This window comes from Rhinatrema bivittatum, chromosome 4 (assembly GCF_901001135.1).
Source record: "Rhinatrema bivittatum chromosome 4, aRhiBiv1.1, whole genome shotgun sequence".
In the NCBI taxonomy this organism is placed as follows: Eukaryota; Metazoa; Chordata; class Amphibia; order Gymnophiona; family Rhinatrematidae; genus Rhinatrema; species Rhinatrema bivittatum.
Genome location: NC_042618.1, coordinates 141,513,335 through 141,529,705, shown reverse-complemented (window position 1 = coordinate 141,529,705; position 16,371 = coordinate 141,513,335). Strand labels below are relative to the sequence as shown.

At 40.2% G+C, this 16,371-nt stretch overlaps 1 protein-coding gene across 1 annotated transcript in view; it reads left to right on the top strand.

Moving 5' to 3' along the window:
* Nucleotides 1–16,371, top strand: part of MIPOL1 (mirror-image polydactyly 1) — a 1,009,124-nt gene that overhangs the window by 558,861 nt on the left and 433,892 nt on the right. The window contains exon 11 of the mRNA XM_029598907.1: nucleotides 1,860–1,967. Within this exon, the coding sequence (XP_029454767.1) occupies nucleotides 1,860–1,967 (108 nt within the window). The remainder of the gene's footprint in view (nucleotides 1–1,859; nucleotides 1,968–16,371) is intronic.

The window sequence follows — 16,371 nt, the reverse complement described above, 5'->3', positions numbered from 1 at the left end:
TACAAAACCAAATCAGTGGAAGTATTTAGGGATGATAATCAAGGTAGGATCATAGCTGCTCAGGCTGATTAAATAAAAAAATAAAAAATAAAAAAAAATTATTCTATATTGGCTATGATGTCATAGATGACATTTCACATACTTCATTAACCAAGGGAAACCCATTCTATTTAAGGTAATTTGTTAGCCTATTTTAGATATGGCTGTTTGCAGGTGTGAAGGACAAATATGGGAAGTTGGTTAAAGAATTAACTTTGGATGTGCATTATGGCATGTTTGCTGTGCTTTTGAACTATTGAAATATTTATATTAGGTTCCTTGATACGACTGTTGATTTTGACACCATTGATCACAATATACCCCTTCACACCCTGTCCTCACATGAACTTTGAGATTATGTTCTGTTTTGGTCCTCTTCTTACCTCTCCCATCCCACGTTTAGTATTTGGTGGATCCTCCACTATTGCCACATTTTCAGCTAATGTGCATTGTGGCTCTGTCCTTGTCCCCTATTCAAGTCCCACCTAAAAACTCAACTTTTGCTGATTTTAAAACTGAAACCCTGGTTCTCCCTCCTCATAGTCTTCTTGATTTTAACCATTTTCTCTGTTAAGCAAAGTTCCTATTATGTGTCTCATTTATGTGTCTTGATTAGACTGTAAGCTTTATGGAGTAGGGGGTATTGCGTATACATGTCTGTATAATGCTGTGTCTTGCAGTACAATATAAATGATTAATAGTAGTAGTAGTTCCATATTTGTGGGTACATTTCCTTAAGGATCAGTAATATGGAGATAATTTTCAAAATGATTTATGCGCATAAAAGGGTTTCTGAAAATTGCTGCCTTTATGTGCATATCTCCTTTGAAAATTCATTCCATGTGGCTAAATTTTCAAAAGGCTTTATGCACATAAATGGGCTATTGAAAATTGCTATGGTATATGTATTTTTTACACAAGTAACTTCTTAGAAAATTCATTTCTGTATGTTTAAATTGTAGGGATGGTAACTTTTAAACAGGCGCGTGGGCGCACATGTGCATGCATTTGTTGGTCCGTGTCCAGGGATGCAACTATTTTATGACAATTGCGCGTATATGCATGCATGTTATAAAATAGACTGACTGCATGCACAGAATTTTAAGTGGGCGTGCGCCTGTGCTGCTTCTGCCGCGTAAGTGGGGGAATTATAGTAAACACATGCCGACGCCATTTCCAGTTTTCCCAGTTCATGCAGGTAAGTGATAGGATTTCTAAACCCCCTAGTTTAATAGCCTCCCGTTTCCCCTGTTAGCCCCTGCTTTAAATCCCTGCCAATCTATTTTTCTTTATTTTATTACTTACACATTCTCCATAGCAGAAGTAAAGTTATGGCATGCCTGCGCATGTAAATATTTATGCGCAAATTTGAATTTAAAATCCAGGAACATCGATGCCCTGCCCAGACCATGCCTAGGCCCCGCATCTTTTCAGAATTTTTCATTTGTGCGCGTAGCAGGAGATACGTGTTAAAATCCATTTGGCAATCGCCAGCCCGACATAGTCGCATATCTCCCGGTTTTGGTGTGCGTCTGGCTTTAAAAATTCACTTTAAATGAACACAAATCAACCTAAACCAATTACTAATAACAGTAGAACATTCTTAAACCAAAAAATGCTTGTTAAACAAATAATGCTCATCAAAGGAATAATGTTTGTGTATTGAAGAATTTTTCAGTATATTGGCAGCAGCATTTCTGCTACTGAGAGATGCCCTTTGAGGCATTTTTTCAATGCTATTTACATTCATTCATTTGACGTGGTTGAAAATATCTGTCCCCCTTGTCTTTTCCTTTAATGGGATTCTTTTCTTGCTGCAGTGCAAACGGCTGGAGCAGGAGCTTCATCATCTCTCTGAGCAGAATCAGACTTCAGCAAACAACACAAGACATCTGACTGTCGAAAACAATCCAGAACGTGCTCGGAAGGTAAATCTCCCCCTCTTCCTTGCAGGCAAATTAAGGTTGTAAGCTTAAGGTGCTGGCTCGTTGGGCTGCATATATCAGTTGTGTACATTCCAGCAAAAGTGAGCTGTGGTGTTTGCCAACAACCCCTTCTTTAAACACAGCTACGCAGACCCTCTGTTATGGTAGTTTTCCATTATATTTTCTCTTGTAATGTCTGTAAAACAAGAGAGAAAATGTCCTCAAAACCTAAGGAATGAATCCTAGGAGCTTTTTATATGCATTTAAGTTTTGTTGCTGTCTTTGACATATCACATTTGTGGAGCTTCCTAAACATAATTGTAATAACTGCACAGCAAATATTTTATAGCATTTCTTCTTTTATTGCTTTAAAGCTCCTGGTAGTGTATACAATCCTATTAGCATTGTTGGCTGATTCAGCTGATGACCATTTCAATGATGCTATTTGCACAAGGGGCATTAGATTGTACTCATATCTTCAGTCAGGTTAGTTGGAGTCTAGTCAGTGGTAAGAGGGGGAAATAGAAAAATATTGATTAAATATTGTGGCTTTGATGTGAATTTTCAAAAAACTCGTTATCATGGCATATGAATGCAAAACGATACAAGGGAGGTCATTGAGCAGGGGTGGGCAATTCCAGTCCTCGAGGGCCACAAACCTGTCGGTTTTAGGATATCCTAATGAATATGCATGACATAGATTTGCATACAACTGAGGCAGAGTGCATGCAAATCTGTCTCATGCATATTCATTAGGGATATCCTGAAAACCAGACTGGTGTGTGGCCCTCGAGGACCGGAATTGCCCACCCCTGTCATTGAGGATTTCAGTAGAAGACAATGAACAGAGCTATCGTGCAGTTGTCACTGCTTAAGATTTTTCACAAGAGATTAACTTGGGTGCAGAATGGCATTTTGTAACTCCTTCCAGACAGTAAAATGATCTGCCTGACTTATTTGTTTGTAGTGGTGCATTATTATATGGGAATTCAGAGTGAAATTTAAAAATAAGTCTGGTCTTAGGGATGTGTATTATTCACATAAGTAATGAAACAAAATAGAACAAAATTAAAAACCACAACAAAAAAAGGAAACAAGAAAAATTAAACAAAATTAATAAAATTGTTCCTCTGTATACTCCTATCTGGTATAACAACATTCCATAAAGATCTTGCACTAAATAGCATAATAAGGACATCATAGGATGGGTAGAAGAGCAGCTTTGCTCACCCACTTTTGGCTGGACACCGGCTCCGCTCTCCAACATGGCCTGGAACACCACCGACTCCTGACACCTCCGGTGCCGTGCTGCTGCTTTCTGTGGCGGGAGAGTTGCTGCCAGTCTTCTGTGCGGGTGGGCACCAGCATCCTGGTGCTGCTGCTTCTCAGCCGGGACAGTTCTCCAGCTTCTTGCAGCAGAACACTGCCACCATGGCTGCTGCTCCTGCCGGCATGTTTAGGACATGCAGACTCATCTCTTCAGCATTTAAAGGGCCCGCGATGGGCAGAGCCCACAGTGCCCTCAGGAGTCGTCATTCCTGGCTGCTGTATAAAAGGGCTCTTCAGTCTTTGCTCCTGGCCTTCTCAAGGTCTCCTGGTTCTGTGGGTTCCTTATCTTCATTCCTGATGGCAGGTCTTCGCTCCCGATTCCAAGTCTCTAGTCTTCATCTGGATCTTCATCTTTGTCTTTACAGGTAGATTTTAAAAGCGTTGCTTGCACAAAAACGGCCCCATACACGCGTATGTGGGCCGTGCAAGAGCAATGCAAAATTTAAGAAGCCGGGAAACACGCGTGTATATACCTACGCACGTGTCAAGAATAAGGAGCCAGAAAAGGGGCGGGGCGTGGGTGTTCCAGGATGGGCCTAAGACTTACATGCATAACCCCCAATTTTTGCAAGGCTGATCATGGCAATGCACACCATGTTATCTGTGTAACTTTACTACTGGTCCTGATGAGGTGCAAGTTTGGAGATTTTGGGTTCCTGAACAGTAGAGGAGGGGGGGAGATGGAGAGAGAGAGACAATATGACACTGTATATATTTTCCACTGTAAGAGGGACACTTTCAACTTGGGGTGATATAACATTGGTCTGCCTAGGGCCAAGGATCTGTAGACCCTCGTAACACTGCCCCCCCAAAACCCACCCTGTGTTGAAAATCACCCGCTCCCTGTTTTAATGTAATTTTTTCCTCCTTTCTCAAGATGTGCCCTACGAACACCGGTATATTAAAAGCTGTTAAATAAATAAATAAATATAAATATATTTTATTACATGACCATTGTAGTAACATCCAAAAAAGATATTTTTAGGGGGTTAATATCAAAGTTGAACTGTAGATTATTATTAGTTATTTAGCCAGTCCATAAACATAAAGAACTGTATGTCTGTACCCAGCCAAATCAAAAAAACATCGTCAATGTAGGGTAACCAAAGGTAAACAAATTGAGACCACTCAGATGGATAAATATATGTCACTTCAAAATCAGAAACATATAGGCACGCCAAGCTGGGGGCCACGGTTGCCCCCATGGCAGTGCCCTTAACCTGCTGGTAAAAAGTGGTGTTAAAACGAAAATAATTCTTAGTTAAGGCTAGTTCTGCCAATTGCATGAGAAATTCCGTCAGAACATGTACAGGGTCAGGTCGTAACTTCAAAGTGTCTTCAATGACCCTCAATGCCTCAGACTGCGGTATGTTTGAGTATAAGGACACTATGTCCAGTGCCACAAAATAAAAAGGTATTGATGGAACAGTTAAATCCTCTAGAATGTTAATTAAGTGTGTTGAGTCATGTACATAATACTTACTCTTAGAGACAAAAGGTTTCAGGAAAATGTCCACAAATTTCGACAGAGGTTCCAAAATAGAACCCATATCTGAAAAAATCGGGTGGCCCGGTGGATTTTCCAAAGTCTTATATATTTTAGGAAGGATATAAAAAACTGGAATGCATGGAAAATCTACTGTCAAAAACTTAGCTTCACGTGTTGTAACAAACTTCTGATCTAAGGCAGCTTGAACCAGCAATTCAATTGTTAATTTCAGATCCTTCGTGAGATCCTTAACCAAAGGACAGTAAAAAGATGTCATTTAATTGATGCAACGCCTCCGTTTCATAATCATTCCTATTGAGAATAACAGTTCCTCCACCCTTATCAGCCAATTTAATTACAATGCTGGAATCATTTGCCAAAGTTTTAATACATGCACTTTCTGCTTTAGACAAATTATAATGTACATATCTATTGTCCAACATTAAATCTTGAATATCAGACTGTATTAAACTTTCAAATGCCACTATCATGGGGTCCACTTAACTTGAATTAATATAACTTGAATTAATTGAATTAACTTAACTTGAATTAATATAACAGTGGAGTTGCTGCTCAAATATAAATGATGAAGTGATGTAATAAAATATATTAGAAGAAATATGGACTAAGAAATATTTACATATACATTAACAACATATTTTGCATATAGACAGTGACTAAAGACAAATTAGAGGAGTTTGAATCTCGCTTAATTCTGTTGACCTTAACTTGCGATTTTCAGTGTACTGTGAAAAGTATCAGATTCCCTATGTGGATATTACTATAAACAAGGTGGGTTCCAGTCTTGTGGCTACATTATATTGAAACCAATGGAACATAATACATTTTTGAGCTTTGATAGTTACCATCCTCAATGATTATGTCAAGGTCTGCAAATCAACCAATTTTTCCGAGTCAGGAGAATCTGTTTTTCGGTCTCTGAATTCAAATTTCAGGCTTGTTTGTTGTCCAGATTTCTAGCTAGAGACTGTCCATGTGCTGTCTTGAAATCTGCTTATCATCAAGCAGTTTAACTGAGAAATGTTATTGCAATATAATCAACCTAAGCCTTTTTCCAATCTAATTTGTGTGCTGCGACATTCAATTTTGTCAGCAGGGGTAGAGGCTATTATTTTGTGCCATCTTTAAATCAAGTACTGACAGTCAAACCTCTTATATTATATATTCCTGGGCATAATATTAATGAGCATATAGTATGTTCAGATATTTAGTAGTGCCATTTTCTCCAAAGGCAGGGCATTCAGCATGTGATGATTGTGTTTTATGCACTATGACTTTATCGGCTTTCAGTGGAAACATCCCAAAACACACTGTGCATTCCATTTATATGATGCCACTGATTGTAGCTCATCTTACTTAATTGATGTCATACAATGCACATTTGACCTTATATATATATATATATATATATATATATATATATATATATATATGTTTATTTAGAACATTTTTATTCTGCCTAAAGTGATTATGTCATTTACATAGGGAGAGCAAAGCGTGCTGTGTGTATCCACCTTTTGGAGCACTGCAGCTGTTTGAGGACACAGAAGAGTTTTGCTCCTCTAGTTCAACATTGATTGGATAAAAATCACTTTCCTTGCACTGTATGTTGTTAGATAATGTGCCAGAACTTGTAAGTTTATGGTACAAGTTGCTTAATTGGAAAGAACAGTGGATATTTAATTTGAACGTCTTTCAGACCAATGGAATGAATTCCTCAATTGAATGTTTCTCTTTGCTGTAGCACATTATTTCACATCTATATTTTTGGATACGTGTATTGTACACTTCATTTGCCTTCTGGTATTTAATGCTGCCACGTGTTTTTTTGCAAAACTGTAAACACTTACATGAGTCGAGAAGTCTTCCATGTTGCTGCTGCAGCAGATCCCTGAAGCAGAGATATTGGTAATCTCGAAACATGGCCCATGTCGGACTTGAACTTTAAGATTCCAATTGGTTTTCAAGATCTCCACGTGATATTAATCGGATTTGAACCTTAAAGATTTCGATGGGATATTAATGGGATTGCAACAGACTTCAATGGTCTAATGTGCACAAGATAAATAATTACTCAATGGTAATTGTAGTATTACGGTACATGGTTTGTTCGCAGTACAAAAATCTTAAAAAACAGACAAAAATCTAAAAAAATATGACAGACATTTGTGAGAGTCTATGATTAAATATGAGGACTACAGAGAAGTTTTGACACTGATTTAAGCACTTTCCTGTCTTCTATTATAAAGGCATTCTCCCATATTATTGAACTCTAAGCTCAGCAGTTTGTTTCAATTCATAAAAGAAGGAACAGTTGTTTGGTTTTGGTAATTTGTTTTTTTCAGCCCTTCCTAATTCATTTGGACTTTCCTGTTTCTTGTAAAAAACAGGCCTAAAGTATTGCTGACAAGTTACCTGGTGCAGCTTAGGGCTGAATATCCTGATAAAGTTAACTACACAAAGTCATCTGGGTAACTTTATACAGTAACTGCCTGCTGAATATAAACCTCAAATGATTCAGCACAACAGTACAATTTAATCCAGCATTTTAGTTCCAAATTGAGATCATACTTACTGTACAGCAAATATAAAAACAGAGTGAATAAACATCTCTGATTGTTTTGTACCTTCGGTTCTGTGGCAATGTAGTCTAGAAAATAATTTGATGATTTTTTTTATACCATTGCCAAACATTAAAGGTCATTTTCAAAAAGAAAATGTAAATGTAACATACTGTTGTAGCAATTTTCAAAAGCCCATGTACCTGCATTAAATGCACTTAACACTGGTAAAACCTATTGACAATTAAATAGCACATTTTGTAGCAATTTTCAAATGATGCGGCAAAGTCAGGTCGGCGCCATTTTAAAAATGGTTCTGAACAGACTAGGGAGCACCCCGGGCCCCACTGCAGGAGCTTCTTCTCATTTTAAAGGTTTGGGGGTGCAGAGTGGGGAATAGGCAGGAACCCCAATAATGTTTTTGATAAACATTTGGGGGAGAGGGTACTATACCCCCAACAAAGTTACATCATTATTGGGATGGGGAGGGAAGGAGGGTTGGGGCCAGGTCATGATGCATATTTTGTAAAAGGGAGTGGGAGGTCATAACTTATTTTGAGAGGACAGGGTTGGGGAGTAGAGGGTACCGTAGCAGCACATGAAGTTGAATTTTTTTTTTACTTTGAGAAGTTGCGGCCCCGGGTTGAGCTGATTTTATATCATATGTGCAAATGTTATAAAATGGCCGTGTCAATTTGTACGTACATGTATGCCTACGTGGCTGTTTAAAATTACCATCCCTGCATACAAAAATATTTTTTTTCCTATTTTGAGAATCTTTTCTTCAAAAAACATATTCAAGAAAAGATAAAGGACATTTTATCCATTGAAAACGAGGCTTGGTGTTTGTTGTGGTATTCCTGAATTATGTTTGTAAAATCTGAACACATTTTCCAAGGTTTATTTGTGCAAACTTTAGCAGCACCTTGGTTTTGATATGTGTAAAAATCTCAAAATTTTAAGAATAAGGCATGAAAACTGATTAACGAAAATCTGTATCCTGCCTTGCGATTTTCTCCCTTTATGAGATGACACTTGATTTTTTTCCACTGATTTCTTTTCTTACTCATTTTCAGTCTCCCAGGAATTTTTGTTCTGTGTTGGTTATATGTGTGTGTATAGTAGAGTTGCTTACTTGTAACAGGTGTTCTCTTAGGACAGCAGGATGTTAGTCCTCACAAGTAGGTGACATTATCAGATGGAGCCCGGCACAGAAAACTTTTATCAAAGTTTCTAGAAACTTCTACTGGCACACTGAGTTACCTACACATCCATGTGGGATCCCTCTTCAGTCTCGTAATATAGATTTACTAAAAAATAAAATAAACTAGGAGAAAACCCAACTCTGTGGGGTGGTGGGTGGGTTTCTTGAGGACTAACATCCTGTTGTCATAGGAGAACACCTATTACAGGTAAGCAACTCTGCTTTCTCCTAGGACAAGCAAGATGGTAGTCCTCACAAGTGGGTGAATACCTAGCTACTGGCTGTTCCTGAAACCAGGGGACCAACAGCCACCTAACCAGGTGCCAATGGACACAGCAACTGAGGTGCTGTTAGTAACAAAGGGAGACAGCCTGAACCCGAATAAAGGACCTGAGGCAGGAAGAGTTGGGTTTTACATCTGGAAGAGATTCCGGAGGACAGACTGGCTGAAATTGATGTTGCATTGGCCGTCCCTGTCCAGGCAGTAGTGCAAGGCAAAGATGTGGAGAGAACTCATGCTGTAGCCTTGCAGATCTCGGCCACAGGGACCGCTTGTAAGTGGTCCATTGAGGCTGCCATGGCTCTGACGGAATGATCCTTGACATGGCCCCTAAGCTGCCGTCCCACCTGAGCATAATAGAAGGAGATGCAGTCCGCTAGCCAGTTGGACAGAGTCTGCTTAGCAACCACAACTCCCAATCTGTTCCCATCAAAAGAGATGAAGAGTTGCGTGAACTGCCTATGGCCTGCTGTCCCCTCCAGGTAGAAGGCTATGGCTCTCTTGCAATCCAAATTGTGCAGATGAGTTTGCCCTGGTGCTAATGAAGCTTCAGAAAAAAAGCGGGCAGGACGATTGACTGGTTTAGATGGAAATCCATTACTACCTTAGGCAGAAACTTAGGGTGTGTGCGCAGGCCTACCCTATCGTAGAAGAACTTCATGTAAGGTGGATATGGCACCAAAGCTTGAAGTTCGCTGACTTTGCACACCGAGGTGACCGCCACTAGGAAGATGACCTTCCAGGTCAAGAACGTTAGGTCACAGGAACGCAGAGGCTTGAAAGAAGCCTTTTTAAGCTGGGTCAGGACTACGTTAAGGTCCAAGGAGACTGCGGGAGGCCTCAGGGGAGGCTTCAGCTGAAGCAGACCCTGCATGAAGCGCCCCACGATAGGGTGTACTGAGAAGGGCACAACATCCACCTCCTGATGGTAAGCCCCAGTAGCACTAAGATGCACCCTGACTGAGTTGGTTTTATGCCAGACTCCGAGAGGTGTAGCAGACAGTCCAGAAGCTTAAGGGTAGAGCAAGAGAACAAGTCCAAACTGTGACTCTCACATCAAGCAGAGAACCTTTTCCATTTTAGGCTGTAAGATTTCCTAGTAGACGGCCTCCTGGACTCCAGCAAGACCCAGGACACCACATCCGAGAGGTCCAAAGGCTGTAAAATCCATGCCGTGAAGGATAAGGCTCAGGGGTTGGGATGATGCAGCCTGCCCTGATCCTGTATGATAAGGTCTGGGGAGGCCCCCACACTGATTGGCTCCCTCAGGGCAAGATCTTGCAGGAGTGGGAACCAGGTCTACTGTGGCCAGTAAGTAAGAAAATCTTTTTTCCTCTTCATATCAGTTTTTTCCATGTATTTTTTGAATAAACATATCTGATGGAGCTGATTCCGCCACTGAGTTGGTGTCTGTGGATCTTCAGCTTGCCGACATCGTAATTTAGAGTTTTTTGCTAATAGAAAAGCCTTAAAGACCCATATCCTCCAATATTTAGGTCCAACCACATTGCCCTGAAAATCATCAGACGAGCACGTTGGCATTAAAGGGTAACATTACATGTGAAACCGCTTAAATATAGTCCACTGTGTCCTTCCAAAACTGAGTGATACACTTTCAACCACAAATTGATGTCCCAAGGTTCCTGTTGCCACCTTATAATTCATACATACATCAGACATAGAGATTTTCGTAACAAAATTGATTTTTGCAAAAAGTAATATCGCTCAGAAGCTTATATTTCATTTCACGAAGTGCCATATTACCTGTTGCAGACTATATTCTCCCAAATTGCTGTAGTTAGGAGAAAACAGATCAATGTTAAGTTCCTGTTTCTAATATTGTTGAACATTTTCATAACTTTCAGGTGATTTTCTTTTCATTAGAGTGCAATACCAAGAGGAAACAGTATGTCGACCCAGATAGAAAATAAATTCTACATGGCATTTGCATGGGAATCTAAGTTGGAAAGAAGCATACAGTGCCAAAACTATTTGTTTTTTCCAGTTTTTGAAGGATGTTATTTTGACTTTAATAGCTTTTTTCAGCTCACTGTTTATACAGCCTGGAAGTTAATTGGTGGCACTAACTTTTAAAAAGGAGATAGAGCAGTTTTTAAACTAGAACAAGGAGGAATGTCAACAGTCACTCAGCAGCGCGTGGTTCAGAGAAATGTATCTTTGACGGATACTAATGAAACAGGAGACTTAGGGCATCCCAACAGAGAGGTTCCAATAAAAGCAAACGTAGTCCATGTGCCTATAAGTAAAGAATCACCTGAGCTAAAGATTTCACAATCATCCCTATCAACTGAAAAGCAGGTTGTTAATACAAACTAAAAACACACTTTGGGCGTGGTGTGGGCATGGTCTGAGCAAGGCACGGGTGTTTCAGGGCACGGCCAAGAGACGTGTGTGGAAATACTTAGGGGCCAGGGCATGTGCCCAGGTCCACTGCCACATTACTGCTGCTATGGAGGAAGGTTAGCTCAAGAAATACAAGAAATTAGCCATTTCTACTGGCTTTAAAGGGTCTGGGGTAACTGGGGGAATATAGGCTATCAAACCAGGGGTTTTGGAGGACCTAGCTCTTTATTGGGTGAACTGGTGGATGAACTGGTGAAACTGGCAGTGGCGTGGACACGCGCCCGAAATGAAATACCCTGACTTACAGGGTAGAATGGGTATTTACACCACTAGGCGCACACCCACTTAAAATTGGACATACATTTGCTCACGCTCAGGGTATTTTATAACGTGCACATATGCGCGTGCAAGTTATAAAATTGCCGCATGTCCGGGCACCTGTGTCGCATTTTTAAAGTTACCTTCATAGGGGTACATTTTAAAAGGTACGTGCGCGTGCTTCCTGGCGCGCACACATGGATGTGCCGATTTTATAACATGTGCGCAGGATTTTATAATGCACGCGCGTACCTGCGGGGGACGTGCGCAAGGTGGGGGACGTTTGCAATTTCCGCTCGGCGATGCATTCGAGCCTTCCCCAGTTCCCTCCCTGTCCACTGCAATTAAGGAGCGGACTGGGAGGGAATTTCCCTAACGCCCTGCCTAACCTTCCTTCCCCTTCCCCTTCCCCTCTCCTTTCCACTCCCTAACCCTACCTATTTGGTTTTTTTGGTTTGTTGCAGAACTTACTTCAGGTCCCCAGGCTGAAAGGCCGGCTGCCGGCGCAAGAGTCTTCAGGACTGCGATCCATGGCGCTGTCCTGGTTCATCCCCGCCCTGCCACTCCCCTCCCCTCCCCTGGCTCACCCCTTTGAAGAGGCCCGGCAGTTGTGCGCGTACCGGGGTTTACGCTCGTGGCCGGACCTCTTTGAAAATTCGCCTAACGCGCGCAAGGCCCGGCCACGAGCGTAAACCCCGGGATTTATGTGCATAGGGCTTTGAAAATCTGCCGATAGTGTACTGCACTGACTCATACAAAGCCAATGTATTTTATAATATTTTTTAAATATATGTTAATACAAACTTATCTTGTTCAAAGTCTGGAATGTGGTCTCCATAAATTAAACTGTAGTATGCAAATAATAAAAAAGGACCGCCACTGGCCACATTTTGAATTTTCTTCTTCATCAGGGGAAGGACCATGCTGAATAGACTTCCTTACTATTACTATTCTTTCGTTCCCGTCCCTGTCATAGGTCATCTTCTGCGTCTTTTTTTGAGGGAACAGAAATGTGCTACTGTAGGCAGAATTTCCAGCAAACAAAAAATATCAACGTATCCATTTTTTCAGTTTTAAACAGCCTTGGTTCCCTAGAAAGATCCAGTACGAAGGGCATGAGAAAAATATGTCTTAGTTTATATTTTCCAATAATGTTAGAAATTTAAAAAGTGCACTTTTCAATGTGATATCACATTATATGGTGGATATTTATGAGCGAGCCTGTAACAGCCCACTTGGATACTTATTTAAATCAGTGGTACATTTGTTCTAGCTGTCCCCTACTTTGTTGCAAACCTTACTGTGCCTCTATAATCTTGGCTGAGCTTTATAATGCCCAGATTTCTTGTCTAGAAGATATTTGCCTATATGTATCTCTATTTGGGCAGTATTTACCATAGGAAAAAAAGTAGAGAACTTTATACTGTATGTCTGTGTACTGCTTGGTCGTGCTGTTATGCTGGTATATTAAATCAGATATTTAATTGTATCATTAATTCAGTGCATAGTCTCTTTTCAAATCCCTTTAATTACAGATTGACTCCCAAGGATTAGTTGGCAAGGATTTTTATTTGAACAGAAACAAAACAAAATTGTTGTTTTAAAACAACTCTTACAGCAGTGAGAATCATGGAATGAAAATTCAGTCTTTTGAACTAGTGGAAAAAAAATGTAAGAACCCTTTAGATTATAAATGCCAATAAAATAGAGTTGTAAATATATTCAAATGCTCTAAAAATATTTGTCTCTCGGTATCACAGAAAATATAGAGTTCCTTATCCTTTGCTCCCCTAAAGGCTTTATATTATAATGATAATAGGGACAATAACAATCTTATTATTTCTTTTAGTTTAAATTTCTTATTTCTCCTCATTTTTTCTCCTCTTTTTTTTCTTTTTTGTACATCCCTGCTCCAGATGGCACAGCCAGGAGCCATCTGCACCATTCCCCAACCTGGAGGCCTGGAAGGAAGTCTCCTTCCCGAGGCCGGCAGGGTTCCCCCCTATAGTGAAAGCCTTCTTCCCTTCCTCCCCAAGATAGAGGTTATTACCTCCATGGCAGCCCTGAGTTCAAATGGCCCTGCCTAACCTCCTGCTTGAAATCGAGTTTCCTTTTCTGCAGTGGACATACTGTGGCTTAAGCCACAGGGCGACCTTCGGAGTTGCTTATTTTATTTATTTATCTCAACATATTTATATGCCGCCTATACACAGCTCTAGGTGGCTTTTAATTAAAACATTCATAAAATAGCATAAATCAACATACCACATAAAAATAGATAGTAACATAACTATTAAAACAGCATGTAAACCAAACTAATAGCTGGAAGTTTATCAGATTATTACAACTAAAATATTTATGGTGTATCAAATCTAATAGAAAATACTATCTTGCAGATTATGTGTGGTAGAAAGAACCCTATCTGGAGGAGTAGTGCCCTAGGATTCAGAACCACCTGAATATTTTGGGCAGAAGCATTTTCATTCTTTGTTGACAGCAACATGCAATGGAATAAGATAATGCAACAGATAAGTTGCATGACCCATATGTGTGGTATTTTACACTGCTGTCATCAGAGAACATCTATTACAGGTAAGCATTTTCACTTTCTCTTGTACCCTGTCAGTGGACCTGCTGTAGTCAACATTGTTATTTCTTACCAGGCTTATCACATGTGAGATAAGCTTCTGCTTGGGTGGTACCAGTAAGAGGAGAGACTTTCTGTGTTTATTTTACAGCCTTTACAGTCTGTTACCTTTTCTTAATCAAACTGAATGTGCAGAACATAATACCCTTTAAAGTATCTCTACATGCTGGCAAAGTCACTTTTGTAAAATGAGGCCTTTGAATTGTACCTGTGACTACTCCAATTTCCAGACTCTCTCTATTTTATGTGCTACAGGTAATGCAGTTTCTGAGTCTTTAGTAGCATTTCGATCTGAAACAAAAGGACAGAAAAGAAAATATAATGAAAATTATTTTTCTGTTTTGCTCCAGTAGATTGAAAATAGTTTGTGCTTTAAGTTGTGCTTTATCTTCCAATGACTGTTAACTAGTCTGTTGAAAATTGATGGTGTAGTGTAAAGAAGAAAGAAAGACGTAAGAGTACAAGCCTTGCAAGATGCATAAAGTAAAAAAAAGAATAGAACCAAGGGAGCAGCAAGAGAACATAGGATCTTTGAATGAAAGTACTGTTTCAACTAAGAGACCTTAAAAGATAGGAAAGTTATACAGGAGTTACTAAAATCAGGTAGACAGGACATGAGGTTCCTGTGGTTGACAACATCTAATGGAGTAGTCAAGTTAAGGGTAGATTTTATAACGTGCACTGATTTTATAACATGCGCGCACTGGCAAGTGCATGTTATAAAATATGCGGGCCGCGTGCACATACGCGCCGGATTTTATAATCTGCGCGTGTATGAGCAGGTGGCGCGCGCACGGGGGGGTGGTGGGGGGTAAAAATATGCAGACTGGGAGGAAACTTTCCTACCCCCTACCCTAACCTCCCTTCCCCTTCTCCTCTCCTGCTCACCCTCTAAATCAGATTTTTTTTTTTTGTTTTACCTTTTCTTCGACAAGTTACTTCAGGGCCCGACCTGAAGTAACTTGCGTGCGCCGGCAGCCAGCCAGTGTTCGAGACTCCGGGACAGCGATGAATGGCGCTATCCCAGCTCACCCCGCTCCGCCCCTGGACAGCCCCTCCCCGCCGCCGGGACCACCCCTTCATAGATGCTTGGCTCTTGTGCGCGTAACGGGGGTTAAGCACGTGGCCTGTTCTCTTCTAAAATGCGCGCAGCATGCGCAAGGTCCAGCCACGCGCATAATCCCTGTTTTCTACGCGCAAAGGCTTTTTTAAAACTAGCCCGTTAGAGAATAGAAAATAGATCAGAGTGTCTAGCTAACAGCGAAGGAATTAATGATAGAAAGCACCAGGCTAGTAGAATGATGAGGTCTAAATTTAAGGACCCAAAAAAAAGTAGATTGAAAGAAAAGAAAGATCAGGGAGGACAGATTTCCTAGAATTTTAGAAAGGTTGAGTAAACAGTGTTAGGTTGATGGTTGGGGCAGAAAATTTAGAAGGGTTAGAGTTTAGAAACAAGTTTGAGGAAGGAGGAAGAGTTATTTGGGGCTGAGAAAAGAAAGAAAGGGGGAGAAAATGTATTTATTTTTTAAAATATTTATTTATTTTAAAATGTATAGACTGCTTAGCATAATTCCTAAGCATTTTACAAAATTACATACATAATCTTAAAAGCAATAGTAAACATTGGCTCATAAAACTAAATAAGAACTATAAAATGAAAATAATCAAGACATAAGTACAAGACATAAAAACATCCCATTTGACTGACATTTCTGTCATTCTGTTTGGTATGACATCAAAACTCCTGGCTAATACATTAAGATCACTGAATACAGAAATTAAAGACTAAGAACACATCCCCATTGACTGGCATTTCTGTCATTCTGTTACATTAAAAAATCAACACTCCTTGGGAATTACAGGCCAGCTAGTCTGACCGCTGTGGTGAGAAAACTAATGGAATTGCTACAAAAAAGGAAGATAGTGACATTTTTGGAATCCAATGGATGCAAGATCTGAGGCAGCATGGTTTTACCAGTGGTAAATCTTGTCAGATGAATCTGATCAATTTCTTTGAGTGACCAGAGAGTTGGACAAAGGGAGAGCACTAGACGTAGTGTACTTGGATTTCAGCAACCTGCATTGAAATGTATACTGTGTTGAGTGTTACCATTTATGGCTTGATTCATTTTGGCCTCTGGAAAACGAGTAGAGTCAAAATTCCAGATAACACATATGAGACCTTGGTGAGTAT